Source organism: Equus quagga, chromosome 1 (genome assembly GCF_021613505.1).
Source record: "Equus quagga isolate Etosha38 chromosome 1, UCLA_HA_Equagga_1.0, whole genome shotgun sequence".
Taxonomy (NCBI): domain Eukaryota; kingdom Metazoa; phylum Chordata; class Mammalia; order Perissodactyla; family Equidae; genus Equus; species Equus quagga.
In genome coordinates this window covers 75,955,960-75,978,048 of record NC_060267.1, presented here as the reverse complement: position 1 = coordinate 75,978,048, position 22,089 = coordinate 75,955,960, and the positions used below count along the sequence as shown (strand labels likewise).

Below are 22,089 nucleotides of genomic sequence, written 5' to 3'. Positions count from 1 at the left end.
TGCCCCACCCCGCCACAGACCTTCAGTCAGATCTCTCACTGCACCCACCACAGACAGGCCTGATGCCCAAAGTGCCCCCGTCTTTCACATCACGTCTCCCAACCCATGGCACAGAGTGGGCCCTGAGCAATTAAACTGGAATCAATTTTCTCTGAAACCTTGGAAGGCAGCCTGGTGCTGAGCTCAACAACTTTAAAATGATCGGTCCGCAAAAGTGGACTCAGTTATTGAGTTAGGCATTATGGTGTTGTTTTAATGTCCTTGACATCCAATTATTCTTTCAACAAACAACCAGCGACAAGAATGCGCTCGGCTGGGAAGAAGAGAATCGTAACGGGAACCTCAGCGCCGTGCCTCCCCCGCACGCCCCCTCCCGCGCCACTCCTGCGTCCCCACGCGGGCTCTCTCGGGTCCTTCCCCGCGCTTGCGCAGGCCGCGGCGCGGGGAGGGGCGGGCACGCCGGCCCTTCGGCACACCCGATTGGCCAGGCCTCGAGCCTGGCGTGCGTGGGCGGGGCCGCGGATTGAGCGGACAGGCCACCAGCAAACGGCCCTCAGGGGGCGTGGTCTGCACGCGGTTTGGGGCGGGCTGTGAGGGGGCAGCTGCTTCCGGGCGGGCCGCCCCACCCCCACGTGGGCCCGGGGTGGCCAGAAAGAGCCGCAGCGTTGGCGGGAGCGGCGCCTCGCACCCCGTAGGCAGGCAGGTGAGCCGGGGTCGGACTCGGGGAGGTGGCGGACTTGGAGGCGGGAGCTGTGGCACCGAGAATCCCGCGTCTCCAGACGCAGATCGTACTGTGCGCCTGAAGCGCTGGCGGTGCAGCTGGGGGCGGAGTCCCTGTGGGGCCCCTGTTTGGGCACTTAGAGATAGATGGTCCTGCTACGGGACCGTAACCTTGGGCTCCGCGTCTGCTCTTGGGGGTCCACCCCGTTGGAGACCGCTGGGTCAGTCTCCATCAGTGCAGAGTCCGAGGTGCCTCGCAGGATGGGGGAGGGAGATGGAAGCAATAACAGCCGCTTTGTGCCAGGCTGGAACCAGGGTTTGAACCCATGTCTACAGACTCCAAAACCCGCTTAACCGTTATGCTGCCAGTTGCAGCCAGGTCTAGTCACCGTTGTACCTCTTTCCTCCCCCACCCCCTTCACCTAGAGTTCTCCCCAAGTCCCAGTCTGCTGGTGAACACCCCTGATATCTGTACTTCGAGTATCAAGGGGTAACGGCGGGCCTTGAGAATCGGGCTGCTGGAGACCTGGAGTCTAGCCCCAGTGCTGCCACTGACCCCCTGCATGATCTTGGGCCAGTGTCTGCCCTTCTCTGAGCCCAGCTTCGCCATCATTTCACTGATGTAATCAGCAAGCTTTAAGAAGCCTCTTAGCCAAGATGTTCTAGGAGTCTGTGGAACTGGTATATTCTCCTTATAGCTCCAAATAGCTAAGCCCAGAGAAGACTGGGCCCTTCAGAGCCCTAGATCAAGGCCTGGTCTCACTCTTCTCTTTAATTCCTGTGTCTGGCACTGGGGCAGGCCCAGAGGAGACACTCAGGAAAAGTGGGTTGCATAAACAGGCAGCCTGGTGACAGCTGCTGTCCTGGGCCCTTCTGGGGCTTTGGATTTCTCGGCCCTGGCCACCTCCTACCTAGCTGGCCCTCTTGACTGCTTCCTGCCTGGCTAGTAGCAGAGCCTGCCAGAACTGGGAACAGCTCCCAACCCTCTGTGCCAAGACCACAGCCTCCAGAATCCTCAGCAGAGCACAACACGGGGGGATTCAGCCCTGCGGTACTTTCTCAGCTGCCCTGGTGGCCGCTCTCAGGGCCCAACTTAGGTGACTCCCAGGTTGGGCGAGTTGTCTTCTAAGGAAGGAGGTCCTTTCACAATCAATCTGAAAATGACTTATCCCTCAATGTCTCCTCTTCCGTGAAGCCCTTCTTGACTCCCAGAGACAGGTCCCTCCCCCAGCTCCTAGTTCACCTCTCTGCTGTAGGATCTGTATGCTGATTATTTCTCTTCCACCACATAAGGTGCTAGAAGGCACGGACCCTGCCTCAGATAGTTTGGAAGACCCGTGGCCCATACAGCTTTGGGTGTAAACTCTCCTTCTGGGTGTGGTGCAGAAGGCACAGCTGCGATGGCAGGCCAGGAGGTCTGCTTCCAGCTCAGCTCTACTCCTAATGATAACAAAGGGAGCTACACAGTTACCATGTGGCTACTTGGTGCCAGGCACATACCTCGTCACTAAGGCTGACCTTCCCTGTAGCTTTGCAAGTTTGATAGTATCATTCCCATTGTATAGATTATGAAATGAAGACTCTGAAAGGCCAGCCGCATTGCCCAAAGTCACACACACAGCACAGACCAGACTTGGGACTGTTTGGCCCTGGAATGTGCTTCTTTCTGCACCACCCTAGGCTGTGCAGCAAAGCCTTCCAGCAAAGCCAGCCTGTTTTACTGTGGGTGAGCGTAGGTGCTGGGTCCCACGGTGACTTGCTGTTGTCTTCAGTGTAGTGTCACAGGATCTAGGCTGTGGCTTGCGGGCTCCCTTGATTTGGGAGAAGCGCCACTTGGAAGTGTGTGAAGCTCTCCCAGTCTTAGGGACGTTTTGCAAAGCGAAACCTCCTCCTGGATTAGGCTCTGCGAACAGAGATGCGCCTCCGTTGCTCAGGGCGTGCTTTTCTACCCCGCAGACATTTACTAAGCACCTCTTCGAACAGAATGACTGTGTCGTGGAGGTAACGGGGCACGGGACTAGAAGCCAGGGGACCCATGGTCAACTTCAGCTCTGTACCTGACTCACTGTGGATCTCGAGTCCTCTCGCCTTTTTGCACTCCGCTTTCCATGTCAGAATGTACGGAGTTAAACAGGATTGGTGATTTTCAACTTTTTAAATTTTTTTCAGCACTCATACTTGATAGAAGTCAAATCTCTCTGAACCCTAAAATTAAAAAAATAGCTGAAAGTAGAACTGCGCTAGTAAGGCCTCCCTCACCACTCTCACCCTCCCCCTTGTCCCCCATCTGAAAACCCCCAGGCTCCTCAGGGTGAAATTTGGACCACAAAGTTCCTGGGCAGCCCTGCCCTGTTGCTTCTGATGAGCAGGAGGCATGGGCTCCCTTAGCCTTCTAAAGCAGATGGGGAGTTGAGGCCAGTGGAATACAGCTTTGGATTCCAGAAGCCAGGGGCCTGCTACCAAGACTGTTTTCTGGGAAGTGAATCAGAGATGTGTAGACATAGCTTCAAAATCTGACTTAACTCTCCAGAATGACATTGAGCAAGTCACTTAACCTCTCTGAGCCTCTGTTTCCTCATCACGAAAAGTTGGAATAACTCTCTTCAACTAAATGAGATAATATATATACAGAGTACCTTGTCCAGTGCCCCGCACATAACATCCACTGAGTATATTTTTCTGTTTCCTCCATCTCTCCAGCTCCCAAGACAATGATAGTTTGGGCAGAAAGATGCCTGCTGAATCAAGTGTCATCAGTACTATGAGCATAATAGAGAAAACCTTGCACTCGTTGTCTAGAACAAATTCAAATTCTGGCCCAGTTACTAACTAGCTGTGTGGTCTTGGGCAAGTGAGTTAACCTCTCTGACCTGGGCTAATCCCTGGCAGACCTGAGAGCAACTCTTGCATAAAATGGGCGTTCAGGACTTTGTATCTGCTGAATGATTGCTCATTTGGGGGTTGGGACATCTTTGAGGAGGCCTGGCTTGTCCCTGTGTCAGATGATGTGGCTGGCTCAGGGGCGTGGTGGTAGGGTGGTTCCCTGTGTGGCTCCTGATAACCCCCACCCTGCCAGGAGGAGGATCAGATAAAATGGGCCCCTGAGCTGGTTGGGAGGGTGCTAAAGAGGCCTGGGAGACTGGAGAGAAAGACTTGATCATGTACTAAAGGACCCCCTGCCCGGGAGTCGACACACTAAGATTCCACTCCTGCTGTTTAGCCTCTAACTGGCTGTGTAAGCTTGGGTAAGTCCCTGTCCCTCTCTGGGCCTTGAGGTCCCATTTGTGCGAGGAGAGCTTGGCGGTTCTTTATTTTTCTTCCCTGCTTGGCTACTGGGTGTTACCCCAGGCACCTCCAAAAGGAAGTGTCTAAAATGGAGCTCTCCACCTCCTCTCCAAGCTCAGCTGCCCGCCGCCCTCTTCCTGCCTTGTCCCTGTCTCCGTTGCCCTCCGGGTCAAGCAAGCTCAGAGCATCCGCCCCAAGAGACTGCCTCTTGGCCGCCTAACGACGGCCCCTCCTTCTCCGCCCCTCTGACCCCCACAGCCTCTGCCTCTCTGCTCAGGCTGCAAGAATCATCTTCCTGGCTTTGACCAGGCCACTCCCCTGTCCCCTGCTCAGAAATCTTCCGTGACTTCGGTCTGGCCCCCTCTCCTCCCCTCCCCTCCATACACACATCCTAGATGGCCGCCTGAGTCCTCAGAACCTTCCACAGCCATTCCTCCTTCCCCATCTTTGCCCCTTGCTTCCCTTCCTGAGGGAACGGTCCCTCCTTTTCCTCTGCCAAGCTGAACGCACTTCTGCAAAACCGAGTTCAAGTCCCCTTTTCTGACCTCCAAACTCACATTGACTCCTGGTTCATTCGTGGTAGGCTCCTCTCGGAGATGCTCTCGATCAGCCCCACCTCCCAACTCAAGGAGAAATCATGCGTGCAAGTGCCCAGCATGGCCTGGCACATAGTAGGTGCCCAAGAAACAAATGTTATTGCCCCAGCTTCCTTCTATCTTAGTCCCTTATTTGGCATTTAGGGCATATTGTCTTGTACTTCATGTAATTAAATATTTGCTGTGTGGCAGAGGGCTGTAGGGAAGGTGAAAAGGAACCGACTGTGGACCCTGCCCTGTGGATGCTCAGTCTCCTGGGATGAAATAAGATAGGGCCACAAAGAACTGTTACATAAGAGGTTGTAATCTGGGCAGAAGAGAAGCTTCATGGGAGAGGGAAGGCGAGGGTGCCTCGTGGGGAACCCTGGAGGATGTTGGGGTGGGGATGATGTGGAGAGAGCGCAAGCCTTCTAGGTACAGGGAACAGGGTGAGCAGAGTCACAAGGTAGGCAGGGATGGCTTCGGGAGCAGCAGGGGACTCTCGGGCTGGAAAAGATGGGCTTCAGTGTCCACTTTACAGGGAGAGTGTCTGGCTGGCTGGCTAACTGGTGCAGTGCTGTTTAATCCTCTTAGTGTGTGTCATGCCGAATAAGAAGTCCCTGTACCGAGGGGTTAACAGTGCTTTTCCCCAGAGATAGAATTACAGGAGATTTTTCTCTTTTTGCTTATCTAAAATTTCTGCTGAGTTGGGGCCAGCCCCGTGGCCAAGTGGTTAAGTTTGCGCACTCCTCTTTGGCCACCCAGGGTTTGCCAGTTTGGATCCTGGGTATGGACCTACACACTGCTCATCAAGCCATGCTGAGGCAGCATCTCACGTAGAAAAACTAGAAGGCCCTACAACTAGGATATATAACTATGTACTGGGGCTTTGGGGAGAAAAAAAAAAAGACAAAGATTGGCAACAGATAGTAGCTCAGGGCCAATCTTCCTCACCAAAAAAGAAACCATGCTTTAAAATTTCTGCCAAGCACGTGGACGTTTTCCATGGAATAAACGAAGTTTAAATGTTGGCTAGATTGGTGCTTCTCATACTAATTTCCAATCTGTCACAGATTGATTCTTTGATAAAATACAGTAAAAATGAGCCACTAGAGACTTGTTATTTATTGGGTGCAAATTGCCATGAAAGTTTCTGAAGGCCGACTTTGGTTTCTCTACTTAGCTTGTTGTCGTTGACTGGCAGGGTTGGGGAACCACACTAGGAGCAGCTAGCGAGCAGGGGAGGCGGGAATCTGGAAGAGCCCGGGGGTACCGTGTCTCATGCGCCTCCCATCGCCCCCACAGAGCTGAGCACACAGCGGACGCCTCAGGAGCCCTCAGTTCAACCAGCTGGCTGCCCAGTGCCCCCAGTGCCCACCATGCAGCCCCAGTCGGTTCTGCACAGTGGCTACTTCCACCCGCTGCTTCGGACCTGGCAGGCGGCCACCACCACCCTCAGTGCCTCCAACCTCATCTACCCCATCTTTGTCACGTGAGTGCCCAGGAACGGGCTGGCTTCTGATGTGCAGGGTGTGCGTGACCAGAGCAGGCATCTGGGCTGTTATGGTTGGCAAAGTGGACTGTCAGCATAGAGCTGAGGTATCGGAAGTGGCCTCCTGGGTTTGGGACAGCAGTTTTAGGAACAAAACAAACCTTGAAAAGAACTCAGTCTTCGCATTTGGAAGACTGGAAGAATCATCGTGGCCTGCCATCCTGAGCATTTGCACTAAGACAGAAGCTGAGAAGGTGTTCTGTGGGTTGTCGAGTGCTCTGTTCGTGTAAGAGGTGGCAGTCATGATTATTAATAAAAGCAATGGCTGACATTTATTGAGTACTTACTGTGTACCAGGTACTATGCTAAGCACCGACATCTGTATTATCTCATTCATTCCTGACAATATTCGTATGAGGAAGGTATAAATATTATCCCCTAGAATGTCACTTCCACAAGGACGGGATTTTTGCCTGTTTTGTTCCCTGTTGTGTCGCCAGAGTCTAGAACAGTGCCTGGCCCATAAAAGTGCTCAATAAGTGTTTGTTGAATGAATGATGAATCCACCCAGGACAGAGATGAAGGGCCTGAAGCTCAAAGAGGTGGTGTGACGTGGCCAGGCTCACCCAGTCAGTAAGTGGCTCGGATGGCAAGAACCTTCTGACGTGGGAGTCCAGGTTCTTAGCCACTGACTCCTTCTATGATGACTGTCCTGTGGTACAGTAGCTCTTGTTGTCACTGTCATTCTTGTTGCTCCTGTTATTATTTCAGGCCCTGGGCTTGGCCAGTCACGGGAACCAGACACTGCATCCCATCCTCCTCCACCATCTCCACTTCCATAGGCCTTCCCCGCTCCCCAGCCATCCGTCTCGGTCACCCCCTCACCAGTGGCCCTTCCCACGGCTCCCAGTCCATAGCCCACCCCCCGCTTTTGCAGGGATGTTCCTGATGACGTGCAGCCTATCGCCAGCCTCCCGGGAGTGGCCAGGTAGGAGGCGTGGTGGGGGGAGGGCAGGGGGATGATGGAGGGAGAGATCTCACAGGTGGAGGTGCCAGGAAGCAGAAGCAGACCCGGCAGGTAGAAGATCCGGAGAGGCTGACTTCTGCGCAGTAGACAGAAGGCTTTTCTCAGGGCCGAAGTTGTCCCACAGCAGAAGAGGCAGCCTCCTAAAGTAATGAGCTCCCCACCACCAGAGGCATCACAGCAGAGGCTGTTGCAGAGGAGAGCTGAGCTTCAGAAGGGAGGTCAATAAGAGAACCTTGGAGAGGCCTTCCACAGCTGAATTCCATAGCTCTGCTCCTGGGGGCCTCAGTCTTCCCATCTGTTTGGTGGGTGTGTTGCTGCTCCTCCCTGTACCGTGTGGCTTTAGCCCTTCTGATGCCATGTGTAACTTGGCTCTTAACAGAGGCACAGCGTGCAGGGGTAGGCAGGGACCCTTGCCTGGGACCTCCCTCATTTCAGCCTTCTACCCTACCCCCGTGCAGGTATGGTGTGAACCGGCTAGAAGAGATGTTGAGGCCCCTGGTGGAAGAGGGCCTGCGTTGTGTCCTGGTCTTTGGTGTCCCCAGCAGAGTTCCCAAGGTGAAGAATCGCAGGAGGAATTGAGGGGGGGGCGGTTTGGGTGAGTGTGAGCTAAGTTTCCACACTGAGCCTTGCTCTGGCCTTGTGCTGGCCTTGGGGCCACAGCTGAATGGACATGGCCCCTGCCCCTGAGATAGCACCCTTATAAGGTCAGGAAGCTAAGTAGGGCTGCGACACTGGCCAAGTCAAGTCCCCTCTGTAAAATGGAGGCAGTCCTCACTGTGCTCCCTCGTCCAGGGGCTGTGATGATGATGGAAGGAGCAGGCCAGGCTGTGCTCTGTGATGGCTTTCTGTCATGCTTCCCTAAAGCTTCATGTAACAGACACACCGCTTTGTCCTTCCCCTGCCTAGGACGAGCGGGGCTCTGCGGCCGACTCTGAGGACTCCCCAACTATTGAGGCGGTCCGTCTGTTGCGCAAGACCTTCCCCAGCCTCCTGGTGGCCTGTGACGTCTGCCTGTGCCCCTACACCTCCCATGGCCACTGCGGTGAGCACCCTCCCTCCACCAGCCCTGCTGGCACCCACAGTTCTCCCCACGATGGGGACGGGCCAGGGCCCAAGATGCTCCCCAAAACCCAGCTGTCTGTCCTGCAGGGCTTCTGAGCGAGAACGGGGCAATTCAAGCCAAGGAGAGCCGCCAGCGGCTGGCAGAGGTGGCACTGGCCTATGCCAAGGCAGGTGAGTGAGTCAGCCACCAGCAGGGCTGAGCCCCTCCATTTCATGGAGGTGGCAGAGTGGATAGGAGGTCTGAGAGTTCTGAAGGCGACCCTCTGCCCCTCAGGATGTCAGGTGATAGCCCCGTCGGACATGATGGACGGACGCGTGGAAGCCATCAAGGATGCTCTGATGGCACATGAACTTGGCAACAGGGTAGGGGCAGGGAGTGTGGGGAGTGGTGGGGCGAGGTGAGGAGAGAGCCTGGACCAGGCCTGCCCTCATATCTGCCAAGAATCGTAGAACCGAAGACAGCACCAGACGAGGCCTTTGGGATCCCTCCCAACCTCTGCACTCCCATGGGGAAATCAAGGCCCAGAGCTCCAACGGGACTAGACCACAGGCCCTTTGCTTCCGGCCTAGGTCCTTTCTCTCCCCATCTCCTCCCCCTGGGGCATCTGAAAGGGCTGCCTGAGCCTCGACCCCCATTGTCTCCCCGTAGGTCTCCGTGATGAGCTATAGTGCCAAGTTTGCTTCCTGTTTCTATGGACCTTTCCGGTGAGTGGGGATAGGCAGGGGTCTGCTGTTAAATCCCTGAGCCGTTAACCCCAAAGCTGGAGCCCCCCCTGATGCCTCTGCTCCCCAGGGATGCGGCTCAGTCAAGCCCAGCCTTTGGAGACCGCCGCTGCTACCAGCTGCCCCCCGGAGCACGAGGCCTGGCCCTCCGAGCGGTGGTGAGTGACCAGGGTTTGGGCCCCGCCGAGCCTGTCCCTCCCACCTCGCCTCCTGAGCCCTGCCCACACCAGCCCTCATCCCTTAGGACCGGGATGTGCGGGAAGGAGCTGACATGCTCATGGTGAAGCCGGGAATGCCCTACCTGGACATTGTGCGGGAAGTGAAGAACAAGGTGAGCACAGGCAGAGACAGAGGGGCTCAGGGAGGTGAGAGAGCTTGTCCACAGACTCGGGGACCTTAGGTTGAAGGGCTGCAGAATCTCAGAGTTGGAAGCATTCTGCCCCTCCGCATCCCTGCCCAGGAACCACCATGGGCTTCTGGACCAGGGCTGACAGGAGCCTTGGAACCACTCTGCTTGACCAGTTCAGGAATGGGCCAGGCTGCCAGCAGCAGTGACTGGGAGCATGGGGCTCCACATGGTCACAGATCGGCCAGGAAGGAAGGGACACTCGCTGGGACACGCCCACCCTCCACTTCAACCTGTCTGCCCTCCGCTGCTTCTCTGTAGCACCCTGAACTCCCTCTCGCTGTGTACCACGTTTCTGGAGAGTTTGCCATGCTGTGGCACGGAGCCCAGGCCGGGGCGTTTGATCTCAAGGCTGCTGTCCTGGAGGCCATGACTGCTTTGCGCAGAGCAGGTAAACAGCTGGAGGCAGGGTTTTTGACCCGTACCACTGGGACTAATAGGTACTTTGCCCAGAGAGGGAAGTGAAGGCATGGGACAGCCTAGAGTGTTAGGCCTGGAAATCCCAGTGATCTAAACAGACACAGGTTGTGGAACTGCAAAATAGAATGCCGAACAGCGAAGGAAGCAGAGCCCTCTGTTACTTTTTGGTTTTGAGACCTTGGCCACGGCCCTTCTCCGAACTTCAGTGCCCTCATCTATAAACTAGGGCTATGATACCTGGTGCCTGGCTGTTGTGGGGATTCAGTGAGCTGATATGTGTCATTGGCATATGCTTATCGCCCCCCATCAATGGGAGCTGGTTTTGTTGGTGTAGCACACAGCGTGAGAAGGGGGCTTACAGCTCGCCTCTTTCCCCCACTGTGCATTTTACACATTGGCCGACTGATGCCCAGAAAGAGAAGATGACTTGCCCGTGGTCACACAATGTGCAGAACTAGACCTGACCAGAACTGGGCTCAATCTTATGTTGCGACGCCCCTGGGCTGTGCCTCTTCATGGTAGCCTTCTGCCCTCCCTGGCCTTCATCTCCTGGAAGATGTGTTCAGAACTGATGCCCCACCCCTCCCCTGCTTCCTGCTTCTCTGCCCACACAGGTGCTGACGTCATCATCACCTACTACACACCTCTGCTCTTGCAGTGGCTGAAGGAGTGATGGAGAGAGTGTGGAAGCCCCAAGAACTAGAACTTTAAAAAGGTCCCGGGGTCTTGGAGAAGTGAAAACCAAAGTAAATGCTGCTTTTAGAACTGTGTCCTCATGCCCTCTTCCTGCTCACATGCCCCAGGTGGTTTCTGCCAGCATGCCAAATCTTACCACCCGCAGCCACATCCTCAACGGGCTCTCCCGATCTTCCCCACTCCTCCGCTGGGGCAGCCCTGAGGCTCACCTCTGCCACTCCTAGCTCCTTTTTCTGGTGTGGCTTCAGCTTGAAAGCCACCAGGAGTCACGGGTGCGAACTTGGTGGGTCCTGGGAGAGGGGCTTAGAGCACTTGGGGGAGAGGAGGGCAGTTGGATCTTGGCTCCTCAGAAGCTCTGGAAAGTCCGACGCCTTTGGCAGCAGAGCTGGGCGCTGGGACTGAGGCCTAGATTGACGTCCCCAGGTTTAGAGTTGAGATGTGCTGCGATTCCACCAGAAGGCGATTTCCACACAGGGCGGGGGTTGCCGGGCTCCCTGAGATCTGCCGTTCTACTCTGAGCCCTAAACCAGAGAAGAATTACTCATTAACGAGCAGCAGCACTGCCTGAGGATCAAAATTCAGAGGCAAGCACAGAGTTCCTGATTGTTGGAGATGCCACCACCAAAAAGGCTTTTTATTGAAGAGAGATTTTTTGAGAATGTTGGCTCCTCGCCCAGGCATGGTGCTGGGTACTGAGCGTCTAGCAGGAGAGACCTCAGCTTGTTTCTCTGTGTGGAATCTATACAAGGAGAATGGGGGAGATAGACAACAAGAACACAGACAAATAACGCAGTTACAAATTATAATAAATGCTTTGAAGGAAAGAGAGGATCTGACAGAGAATAACAGACAAGGGGCCTCTCGAGAGAGGGTGGTCGAGAAGCCCTCCCTGAGGTTAAGGGACTAGGGCAGGTGCTTACGGGAAGCAGAGGGAAGCACGCCAGAAGCCACGAGAATGACCCAAAGTGTGCAGAGATCCTGCGGTGGGAGGGGGTTGGCAGGGCTGCTGGGAGCAGGGTGAGGAAGAGGAAAGTGGGCGACAGGACTGGAGGCTGCAAGGGGAGATCCTACACCTTGTAGGACCTTGGGTTTTATTTTGCGTCTGACACAAAGCCGTCTGAAGGATCTTAACCAGAGTTATGTGTGGGAAAACCAATTTCCCACATTCTGCTGCTATGGAAAAATGGAGGGTCCCAAGAGACAGTCTGGTTGAGGGGCTATTGCAGACCCCGGTGAGTAATGACAGTGGCCTGGACCAGGGTGGTGGCAGTGGAGAGACGAGGATGCAAATGTGTTCAGCACACATTTTGGAGGCGGAATTAACAGATTTTGCCAAAGCTTTAAATCCGTGGGAGGTGAGGGCAAGGGGAGGGGAGGAAACAAGGATGCCTTCGCGGGTTTCTGGCTGGATCGACTGGGTGAGTGGTTTCAATTCGTTCTTCTGAGGCTGACACGACATGATGTTTTCCCCTAGTGAAAGTTAAGGCCCATTTAAGGAGGAGTCACTTTGCAGGTCCACCTACCCATCCGCAAAGTGACAAAAAATCCCAACTTTAGGGCCAAAAAGCAAGTTCAGTTTGGACCTGAGAGCAATACAGCCTCTTTCAAAATTTAGAATTATGAACTCCTGGCGGCTCCTACAGTCAGACAGTCCTCTCTGACTCCTGGTAGTCTTCCCTAGCACTGTCGCCGACTTAACTGAAGATGCGAGCTCAGCCTTTTGAGAGATGGTCCGCCGAAGTCAGGGCCTGAAGAGTTGCAAAGCTTCACCTTCCAAGGAGCTTGAGCCTGGATCTACCACCTAGGGGCCTGAAGCACTAATTGGGGAGCAGCCATTGATGGGCCTCGGGCTTTGACCAGACCAAGACCTTTTGCCATCTTAGCTTCTTGGCTTCCTGTCTCCTGGCCCCTGAACTGCTTTCTGGTTAGTCTGCAAGGGCAGCTTTTTCAAGGCCATCTCGCATTCATCATTGCCAAGCAAATGGGCTTGGCTCTCTTCTAGGCACAGAGAGATGGGAGACAGACACTGTCCTTTAGGTACAAATGTTACAGAACCAAAGCTGGTCCGCTTCTTGGTGAGTTGAAATCAAAGCCTTCACCAGAAGTAGTTGTCACACGAAGTCACGTTTATTTGCAGCAAACCAGGAGCCCATGGGGAATTATTTCCAAAGCCATGGGTCCCCAAGCAAGAGACAGGAGGCACCTTTTATTTCAGATGGGGAGTGAATATTCAAAAGGGAGAGGTGGGTATTTGCTTGCGCAGGCTCAGCTGGAAAACATGCTTCCACATACATCGCGTGTTATGATAATAAGGCCTAAGCTGCTCCTGGGGCAGAGATCTTATCATTAAAATAAAGTAAAGGTCATCTCTTGGGCACTTCTGGGCCCTCTGCACAGGTGTCCCTTTTGTGGTGGGGTTTGGACCGGTTCAGGGTGGTTGGTGATTGCATCCCAACATACCTAAAAAAGCAATTTGGAGAAACCGTTAAGTGCTTCCAAAACCTCCTTTGAGTTCCTGAGGGCAGTTCGTTGGTGACGCAAACAGTCCACAAGAAGCAAACAACTCTGTGTGTCCAGACCTGCCCGCTCCCCCGGCGGGGGGGTGGGAAAGTGGTAAACATCGAGTGGAATGAGGATGCGTCTCCCTGAGGAGAACCAGGCGGCAGACATCCCTAATGACCAGTGAAGTGCTGTGAAGGAGGTCACCGGGACCTGATCTGGTTTGAGGATCAGAAAATGCTTCCCTGAGGGACTGACGTTTAAGCCTAGACCTGGAGGATGAGCAAGCTAAGACGTGTCTGGGGAACAGCATTCCAGGCAGAGGGAAGAGCAGTGCAGAGGCCCTGGGGCTAGCATGAGCTGGAAGAACACATGGCTGGTGCACAGGGAAGGATGGAGGAAGAGGTGACCTGAACTGAGTGGAGAGAAACCGAGGCCAAACCCTGTGGGGACAAAGGCCATGTTAGCCTTTTGAGGCTTTATTTCGGGAGACAGGGAAGCCATTTGAAGGCTTTTAAACAGGGGAATGACTCACTCTGATTTGCATCTTTTGAAAGCATTTTAATAAGACTGGCAAAGGGCAGGTGAGAAATGTGGCCTGGGCTGGAGTGGGGACACTGCGGGTGGAGAGGGGGGTGGATTTAGGAGGTAGATTAGATGTGAAGGACGATCTTGGCTTGAGTTCCTGGGTGGCTGATAGGCCATTTACTGAGATGGGGAAGCTTGGAAGAGGGTCAGGGTGGAGGGGGAGTCCTAAATTTAGCTTGGGTGCACAATGAGGAAGCTATATCTAGAGAGCTTATATGACTCACCCAAGGCAACAACAAGTTTGTGGCAGAACTGGGTCTAGATTTCCAGTCACTGGAAAACAGCACAGCTGGGATTTGAACCCATATAGCCCAACTCCAAGGCCTCTGTGCCAGTACCCCTAACCACTGTGCCATACCACCTCCTAATGAACAGTAGCAAAATTATGAGTCTAACGATGCTATTATTAGCTCCAGTAATGGGGCGAACCAAGGGGCTGAGTTGTCTTCAGGCATCGCAGTCGATGTGGGTGGCATCCTCTGGAGTCGGGATTTGTCACCTGGGGTGCCAGCCTGGTGTCTTCTCCAGGCCCCCCACCCCCACCCCAGTGTTTTGTCTACAGAGGCAATAATGGCCAGGCAGGCAGCAGGAGTGGTTTGGGTGGTCCTGGGACCTCTGGCTCCTCTGCAGTCCCCATCTCCTGCAGTGTGCCTTGCTCTTGCCTAGTGGTAATTTTATTCTTGGGCAGAGAACTCAGATTTCATGATCAACAAGGCATACTATTCTGAGACTTCTAGATGTCACATCCCATCGGTAAGCATTAAGGGCCTCTCTTAACAAGACTTCGTTTTCTTATTTCCCTCTCAGATGGGCCAGCTTGGACTGGAGCTTGTCTGTTTCTTGTGGGACCTCCCTGTAGGCCACAACAGATAGCCAACACATTCCACCATCCTCACTTTTTGCTTTACTAGGATCCCTAAAACTACGACCTCAGTGGGCATATGGTTGAGGATCCCAAAAAACAACAGGCATTTTAACCAGCCACTTTACTGCCAATTTTCCCACTAGGGAAGGAGGAATCCTCACCTGCTCCATACCCAACACGGACTCTGCCAATTCCACATATTAGGGCCTGTGAGTTGCAATACCCATACTCCGTATTGTTCCGGGTACTCTTGGTTGCAAGTGCCAGAAACCCCAGTCGACGGCAAAAAGGGAAACGATTGGTTTTCATAACTGCATTGTGGTAAGGTCAGATGTGGTTGGGTCTAGGGTCAAAGGTTCCCATGGAGGACTCTGTCCCTTCCCAGCTCTTATCTATGTTTGCCGCAGCTTGGCTTTATTCTAAGATGGACTTTTGCCACTTGACAGCAACATGATGTTTAGATGGTCCTTAAGACTGACAGTCCCAGAGAGAGATCCTTTTTGTCCCATCCCATCCCATCATAAGAAATCTCTGGACGTCTCTGATTGGCCCCGCTCAGGTTACATGACCAGCCTCTTGGTTCAGTCACTGTAAACAATGGCATGGAAGACGTGGTGCCGTGATTGGCAAGGTCTGCCTCATCACGCTGAGGGCTGGTGGGGTCTCAGAGCTTTTGCACCAGCGCTTCCCTTCGCCTGGAATGCTTTTCCCAAAATCTGGACGGCTTTTAATTTATTTAATTAATTAATTTATTTTTATTTGGTAAGATCTTGGCTTAAGTATCACGTCCTCAAAGCAACCCAGTCTGACACCCAATTTAAAGTCATTTTCCAGTCACTCTGCATTAGGATTCAAGTCCAGTGGATATGACAAAAGCCAAAATAATGATAGCTTAAGATGGAAACCTCTTTCTCTCCGAGCAGTCCAGGGCTATGGCAGCCACATGGTGTTGGGGCTCATGGCTCCTGCCTTGTTCTGTCATCTTCAACACCTCTTGGCTTCTATCTCATGATTAAAGATGGCAGGTCCAGTTCCCACCATCAGCTCCTCTTTTCAGCTAACAGGAAGAGGAGAAAGGCCAGTGGAGGGCGTGACCCTTCTTTATAAGGGCGCAAGCAGAAAGTTGCACACGTCACTTCTGTCCCCATGCCCTTGTCTGTACTTAGTCATATGGCCACAGCTAGTTGTGTAAGGGAGGCTGGAAAATAAAGTCTAGTGGGGCAGCCATGTGCTCAGCTAAAACTCAGGTTCAGTTACTAAGGAAGATGGAGAGAATGGATATTGGGGCAAATGGCCATCCCCACCACGTGGTGTTCTTGTAATCACAGAAGCAATGGTCAGAATATCAAAGTAAAGAGGTCCTTAGAGAGCATCTAGTTAAACGCTCTAATTTTATAGATGGGAGACAGACCCAAAGAGGAGACTTCTCCAAATTCACGCAAGCCAGTGGCAGACCAAGGCTGGGATTCAGGTCTCCTAACTTCATGCCCAGTGCTCAGAACTGGGGAAGGGATTGTGATGGTGTCAGGGTGACAGGTTGGACTTAGAGGGACTTTAGCTCTTTATGTATTACCTTAGCCTCACATGCATTTTTATATTCCTATATTACATCTAACAAGGATATATTCACGTGTTATTTATGTAAATAAAAGTAAATGAAAACTTGGCCAATACATATATGAAAAGGTGTCATCTTTATTAATCAATGGAGAAATTCAAATCAAAACCACAATGCAATACCACCATACATCCATCAGAATGCCTAAAATTTTTAAAGATAGACAATGCTAACAGCTGAGAATGTGGAGCAGTTGGAACTCTCAGACATTACTGAACCATTACATTATCAACCACTTCAGAAAACAGGCCCTATCTACTCAAGCTGAACATAAGCATTCCCATATGGTGGGAATAAGTGATTGGAAGAAAAAGGGGTTCCAGGGTTCTGGAAATGTTTTTTTCTTGGTCTGGGTGCTAGTTGCATGGATATGTTCACTTTGTAAAAAGTCAAGGACATGTACACTTCTTTGCATTTTTCCCTATGTATATTTTGTAAAAATTAACTCAAAAGATAAATAAGTGAAAATTTAAAAGTAAAGAGAGAGAGATGTACGTCTGGTGGGCCCAGCCTGCGGTTACTTAGTGCTGTAGTATGAGACTGTCAAGGAAGAAGCCCTCACCTAAGAAACTTGGTTTCTCAAAGAGAAATGACTTGAGCCAACGTCCAGTAGAGTGACATGGCAGGTGTCTCCAGAAGCAAATCACCAGGCCAGGACACACTGGGCAGATCAAGGGGTGAAACCCTCCGAGGATTTCTGTCATCTGACTTAGAGAGGAAACTGTACCTACTAAGTGTACCCATTTTTGAACTGGCAAGTCAAAAAGAAGCTTGTTCCAGAAGAGCAGGGACCTCTCATTGGCTTTCCTGTGACAAAAGGCTCCTTTTTCTCTGCTGAAAAAGTTCCTCAGAGAAAGAGAAAGGCAAAACCTAGAGGACAGTTAAATCAGGGCCACAACTCCAGGGGGTGCATTCATATAGATCATAATGGAAATGCCCCCCTTGTGGAGTGAGTGCCCTGGGTTGAAACAGTTATGTGACCTCAAACCAAACCCTTAAGCTCTCAGGAGACTCAATTTCCTCATCTGAAAAGAATCATCATCTACTTCGCAAAGAGCTCTTCTGTGTGACCTGCTTTGATCCTGATGTAGACGTGGTCTATTTACATATGGAGAAACCGAGGTTTGATGGGCAAAGTTAATTATCTTGGAAATTAAAACTCATCCGGACTTCAGTTGGAAGTTATTTTGGCCAATGCCCCCATGTTGCATATTGGAGACTGAGGCCCACGTTTTGGGTGGCCAATTCTGATCCCCCCCCCAACTCCCACTTCTAGGATCATGCTTGTGACACATAACGAGTTTTTCCTAATGAGCCCCTGGAGCCAGGCTCTCGCTTTCGGTCTCAAGGGCTGTGACTCTGCACTTTGTACTTCCTCCCAGGCCCGAACCCAGCGAGTGAGGCAGTTCTGAAGTGAACAGACCAGCCTTGGAATACAGGAGGAAGTTTTGTTAAAAAAAAAAAAAAAAAGAGAGGGGTGGAGGGGAGGAAGAAAAAATTTTATGCATGTTTGTGTGTTCCTAGAAAAACGTCTGCTAGCTTAATAACCAAAGCAGCAGCGACCCCTGGGGAGTGAGTAGGGGTGGGACGCCCTCCCTTCCTCCCTGCCCCACGGCCTTTGCCCTTGCTCAGTAAACAGGCTGGGGCCCTAGCTCCATAGCACTTGCTAATTCCTCGCCTGGAGTACTTGTCCCTTAATCTGCATCCGGGTGCCATTCAGATCTTTGCTCCTGCCCTAACCATCTCATTCAGAGGCCCCCTGCCACTGTTCATGGGACCATTTTGTTTTATTGCCTCCAGCACTTATCACTGTCTGAAATCTTGTTTATTTCCTTGATTTTTGTCTGGCCCTCCCATGTCCCATGAAGACAGGAAGCCCCTCTTGTTTCCTACTATCCTCAGTGAAGGACAGGTCAGACACAGAGCAGACAGATGCTCAGTAAGTAGTTAGTGAATGAGGCTGGACTTTAAGCTTTTTACTTTGCACACTTTGTATTTTTAAACATTTTTGAGATGAGACTGATGGCTTTTTTTTTTCACCAAAAGGGAAAAAAGCAGCTAGTTTACTGCAGAGGACTCTGCCCTTAGCAAATTGTCTTGAGTTAGACAGGTGTCCAACTGAAGGCAATTCCCTCCTGGTACCGACTGGGGACTCAGACCAGAGAGGGGCAGCGTCTTGTCCAAGTCCATACAGCACTCAGCACGCCAGGGAGGGACCCAAATCACCCTCTTCCCAAGTCAGCCTGGGCACCTCCCAGGGGTATCTGGATCCAAGGGAAGTGGAGGGGCCTGGAGGAGAGAGAGGGGAAAGGGGAGAGCTCAGAAAGTGGGCCAGGGGAGGCTGGCTGGGTGGCGGAGTGGTTAAGTTTGCACGCTCCTCTATGCTACCCAGGGTTTCTCTAGTTCGGATCCTGGGCACGGACATGGCACCACTCATCAGGCCACGTTCAGGTGGTGTTCCACGTACTACATCTAGAAGGACCCACAACTAAAATATACAACTATATATTGGGAGGATTTGGGGAGAAAAAGCAGAAAGAAAAAAAAAAGGAAGAAGAAGATTGGCAACAGTTGTTAGCTCAGGTGCCAATCTTTAAAAAAAAAAAAAGAAAGTGGGAAGAGGGAGTACCCGGAGGGCATGGCGGGGAGAGGGTACCAGGCAAAGGCTAGACGTGGAGTAGGGGGCAGAAGGGCTTGGGAGGGGAACTGGGAGAGTGGGGTCTTACAAGGGGCGGAGAGGGTAACGGAAGGGACGCCTAGGATCGCGGTGACGGCGGGTGACCGAGGCCGCGGGGTCCAGGGAGGTGCCGGTGTGGCGGCAGGGGGCGGGGCGAAGAGGAGGGGGCGGGGCGAAGAGGAGCAGTGGGGGGCGGGGCGAAGCGGAGAGGCCGGGGAGGAGCAGCGGGGGGCGGGGCGAGGCGGAGAGGCGGGGCAGGAGCAGTGGGGGCGGGGCGGAGTGGGCAGGAGCCGAGACGGTAGAGGGCTGCGATCTGGAGAGGAGCCCTCCGTGGAGTGCGTGGCCCTTGGGATCCCACGAGCGAGGGGCGGGTCTGCGGCTCTGGGGGGCTGCCAGGCGTCTGCGCGTCTCCCCCGAGCCTGCGTGCGGCTGAGGCTTCCCACGTGACCGGCTTTCCTGCGAGGCAGGTGGGTCCTGGGCCTCTGGCATGGCGCCGAGCCTTCGGAGCTCGCTGGAGCCTAGAAAGTCCCCAGGAGTCCAGCCCCTTCCGCCCCGGGTCACCCAGCATAGGGCAGCTCTGAGGGCGGGCGCTCTGGACTTTGCCGCCACCGAGCCCTGGAGGTGGGGAGGCAGGGTGAGCAGTTCAGGCTTGCAGCCCGGATCCCCAGCTCTGGCTTCCAGAAATGGAAAACGCTGTGGGTCGGGGGCCAGAGCCCTTAATTCTAGTCTTAGCTGTGCCCGTGACTCCCTGCGTGACTTTGGGTGAATTCTGCCCCTCTCTGGGCCTCCAGTTACCCATTTGCAGAGTGAGAAGGTCTTTGGATGGGTCTGCCTACCTTCCAGATAGAATTTATTTCCTTGACATACTTCCTCTACGGCTTGTTGCCCAGATTCACCAGCCAAGTCCGTCCCTCAGCAACACTTTGGCTGCACTCTGAACTTTGGCCCCCCAGGTTTCAGCTGGAAGCCTGGGCTTGTCTGGAATCGACTCTGGGGAGAGAAGCTGCATCCAACCTCTGGACAACAGGCTGGGGCATTTGCTGTGCATTGGGTGAGTAATCGTTTCCTGGGCTCTTTACTCAGGCAGATGTTATTACCTCCAGTAAAGATGACGCTGGGCTCAGAGGGGCTTAGAGACAGGTAGCACCAGGCAGCTCTGTCCTGCACTGTACAGGTTCACCAAGTCGGATGTCTTTTTTAATCCAAATATGTCTAAGCATGATGCAGAGAAAGGGAGCACTGGACAGAGAGTCTGGAAGTTTGCGTTCTAGTCCTAGCTGTGCCACTGAATCATCTTAGGCAAGTGTTTGCCCCTTTCTGGCTCAGTCTTTCCTGACAGACAGTCAAGGGTTTCAAATGGTCAGATGATCTGCAAGAACCCTGTCTTTGGCATTGCTAACAATAGTAATAGCAATCCTAATTATTATTTTTTCCTACTTTGACACACAAGGCCCTGCTTGAGCAGCCCCTGTCTACCCAAAGCACCAGACTCCTTGCCCTGCCTCAGGACCTTTGCACTGGCTGTTTGCAGTGCCAGGAACACTAAACCACCTTCATTCCCCGCATAGTCATTCTTCAGATCTCCACCGAAAGTTCACTTGCTTAGGAAGTTCCCTGACGACAAGGACTAGATGGGGTCTCTGGATTTATATCCTCACGGTACATGCTGTCTTCCTTGTGCTTAGGTGTTTGTGTAGTTTTCTGTCTCATATCTGTATCCCCTATTCTCGTGGCCTGTAAAGCCACGAAAGCTGGAAATCTGCCCTGTTCCCAGGCATCTAGCACATAATAGATGCTCAGAAATTTGTTGTGGGACAAACAGGCAATCTCATTCAGTCCAACAGTCTTGTGAGGTTGCGTCCTTGTGCTTCTCTCATGCACGAGGTGCGTGACATTCCTAGGGTCGCACAGGGAGTGGGCAGCGCCAGAATTTTAACCCACCCTGTCTCTGATCCCAAGGCCTGCACTGCCACCTCACTTGCCATGCCGTCTCATTTCAGGATCTTCTGCTGTGAAGACATTACCCAAGTGCCAGCAAATCGGACCCACCAGGCCTGGAAAGAGAAGACCTTTAGGGTGTGGAGGGGTGGTCTTGTCCAGCTCGGTGTTCCTTCACGTGGGGCAGAGCTGGGGTGGACCTGGCCCCCTCCTGCAGATCATGGTGCGCCGGCTACAGATCCGACTGCTGACGTGGGATGTGAAGGACACACTGGTCAGGCTCCGCCGCCCGGTGGGGGAGGAATACGCCACCAAGGCCCGGGCCCATGGGCTGGAGGTGGAGGCCGCGGCCCTGGGTGAAGCCTTTGGGCAGGCGTACAAGGCTCAGAGCCACAGCTTCCCCAACTATGGCCTGAGCCACGGCCTCACCTCCCGCCGCTGGTGGCTGGATGTGGTCCTGCAGACCTTCCACCTAGCAGGTGTTCGGGATGCCCAGGCAGTAGTCCCCATCGCTGAGCAGCTGTATGAGGACTTCAGCAGCCCCGGAACCTGGAAGGTGTTAGAGGGTGCCGAGGCCACCCTGAGGGGGTGCCGGAAACGAGGTCTGAGGCTGGCAGTGGTCTCCAACTTCGACCGGCGACTGGAGGATATCCTGGTGGGTCTTGGCCTGCGGGAACACTTTGACTTTGTGCTGACCTCTGAGGCTGCTGGCTGGCCCAAGCCGGACTCCCGAATCTTCCATGAGGCCTTGCGACTTGCTCAGGTGGAACCGGCGGTGGCAGCCCATGTTGGGGACAGTTACCACTGTGATTACAAGGGGGCCCGAGCTATAGGCATGCACAGCTTCCTGGTGGCTGGTCCGGGGCATTTGGAGCCTGCGGTCAAGGATTCTGTACCCCAAGAACACATTCTCCCCTCACTGTCCCATCTGCTGCCTGCCCTTGTCCGCCTGGAGGGCTCCCCTCGGGGACTTTGAGTCTGGCAAGGGAAGTGGCTGGGCCCAACGAATACTGGAGACGGGGAGCCCCTTCCTTCCTGAGATGTGGCCTTGCCCCTCTCCCTGCAGCCTCTGTAACGCATTCTGACTATAAAGCAGTGAGTGCGGCCTTCACCCCTGCGCCACCACAGCTCCTGGTCTCTGAAACGGTTCATTCATCACACCTGTGTCCCTTTTCTGCCGTGTGTCCCCCCTCACCTCCTGCAGGACTCACTGAGGGCCCAACTACCTTCCGACCCAGACACTTTCAAACTTTGCCTTAGCAGCAGGGCCCCTTTGTCATGGACGATCTTACGTGGAACCCCAACATGGAAAATGAAAAAACGAGAAACTAGTCCGGTTGAAGCAGAGGTCCTGGAGCCCCTCAGTCAGGCCCTGAAACCTCTAGACTCTCCTCCTGGGAAGCCTGAGGTTGGAGCTGCTTAGGTGGGAAATCGGGGTGCTAAGCTGTGCTGTGGGGACATGTGCCCTAGGACCACATGAACAGGCGGTTGTGGACAG

The 22,089-nt window shown here is 53.4% G+C and overlaps 2 protein-coding genes across 5 annotated transcripts; both read left to right on the top strand.

Annotated features, from left to right (window-relative positions):
* The first annotated feature begins 565 nt into the window (after positions 1–565).
* Positions 566–10,480, top strand: ALAD (aminolevulinate dehydratase). Of its 2 annotated transcripts, none has more exons than XM_046644518.1 (12): positions 566–703; positions 5,886–6,072; positions 7,010–7,060; positions 7,558–7,654; positions 8,006–8,141; positions 8,249–8,332; positions 8,436–8,524; positions 8,811–8,866; positions 8,955–9,042; positions 9,129–9,215; positions 9,552–9,681; positions 10,325–10,480. In XM_046644518.1, exons 2-12 carry the CDS (start codon positions 5,960–5,962, stop codon positions 10,381–10,383), a joined length of 990 nt encoding a protein of 329 aa, XP_046500474.1. In that variant the 5' UTR covers positions 566–703; positions 5,886–5,959; the 3' UTR covers positions 10,384–10,480. The 2 variants fall into 2 exon arrangements, with proteins under 2 accessions (XP_046500474.1, XP_046500483.1); XM_046644527.1 differs by lacking the exon at positions 566–703 and adding an exon at positions 3,810–3,965.
* An 8,449-nt stretch (positions 10,481–18,929) lies between these two features.
* On the top strand, positions 18,930–21,751 carry HDHD3 (haloacid dehalogenase like hydrolase domain containing 3). Of its 3 annotated transcripts, none has more exons than XM_046680052.1 (3): positions 18,930–19,120; positions 19,607–19,704; positions 20,654–21,751. In XM_046680052.1, exon 3 carries the CDS (start codon positions 20,812–20,814, stop codon positions 21,565–21,567), a length of 756 nt encoding a protein of 251 aa, XP_046536008.1. In that variant the 5' UTR covers positions 18,930–19,120; positions 19,607–19,704; positions 20,654–20,811; the 3' UTR covers positions 21,568–21,751. The 3 variants fall into 3 exon arrangements, with proteins under 3 accessions (XP_046536008.1, XP_046536000.1, XP_046535991.1); XM_046680044.1 differs by having other exon boundaries at positions 19,544–19,704; XM_046680035.1 differs by lacking the exon at positions 18,930–19,120 and having other exon boundaries at positions 19,145–19,704.
* Positions 21,752–22,089: the final 338 nt, after the last annotated feature.

What these genes read in the sequence shown, in the direction of transcription:
- ALAD (XM_046644518.1), top strand. Translation starts at nt 5,960, where the DNA reads ATGCAGCCCCAGTCGGTTCTGCACAGTGGCTACTTCCACCCGCTGCTT. An exon ending in ATCTACCCCATCTTTGTCAC is followed by an intron (nt 6,073 to 7,009) that starts GTGAGTGCCCAG and finishes CCGCTTTTGCAG; the next exon opens with GGATGTTCCTGATGACGTGC. An exon ending in GACTGCTTTGCGCAGAGCAG is followed by an intron (nt 9,682 to 10,324) that starts GTAAACAGCTGG and finishes CTGCCCACACAG; the next exon opens with GTGCTGACGTCATCATCACC.
- HDHD3 (XM_046680035.1), top strand. Translation starts at nt 19,476, where the DNA reads ATGGGTCTGCCTACCTTCCAGATAGAATTTATTTCCTTGACATACTTC. An exon ending in GGGCATTTGCTGTGCATTGG is followed by an intron (nt 19,705 to 20,653) that starts GTGAGTAATCGT and finishes GTCTCATTTCAG; the next exon opens with GATCTTCTGCTGTGAAGACA.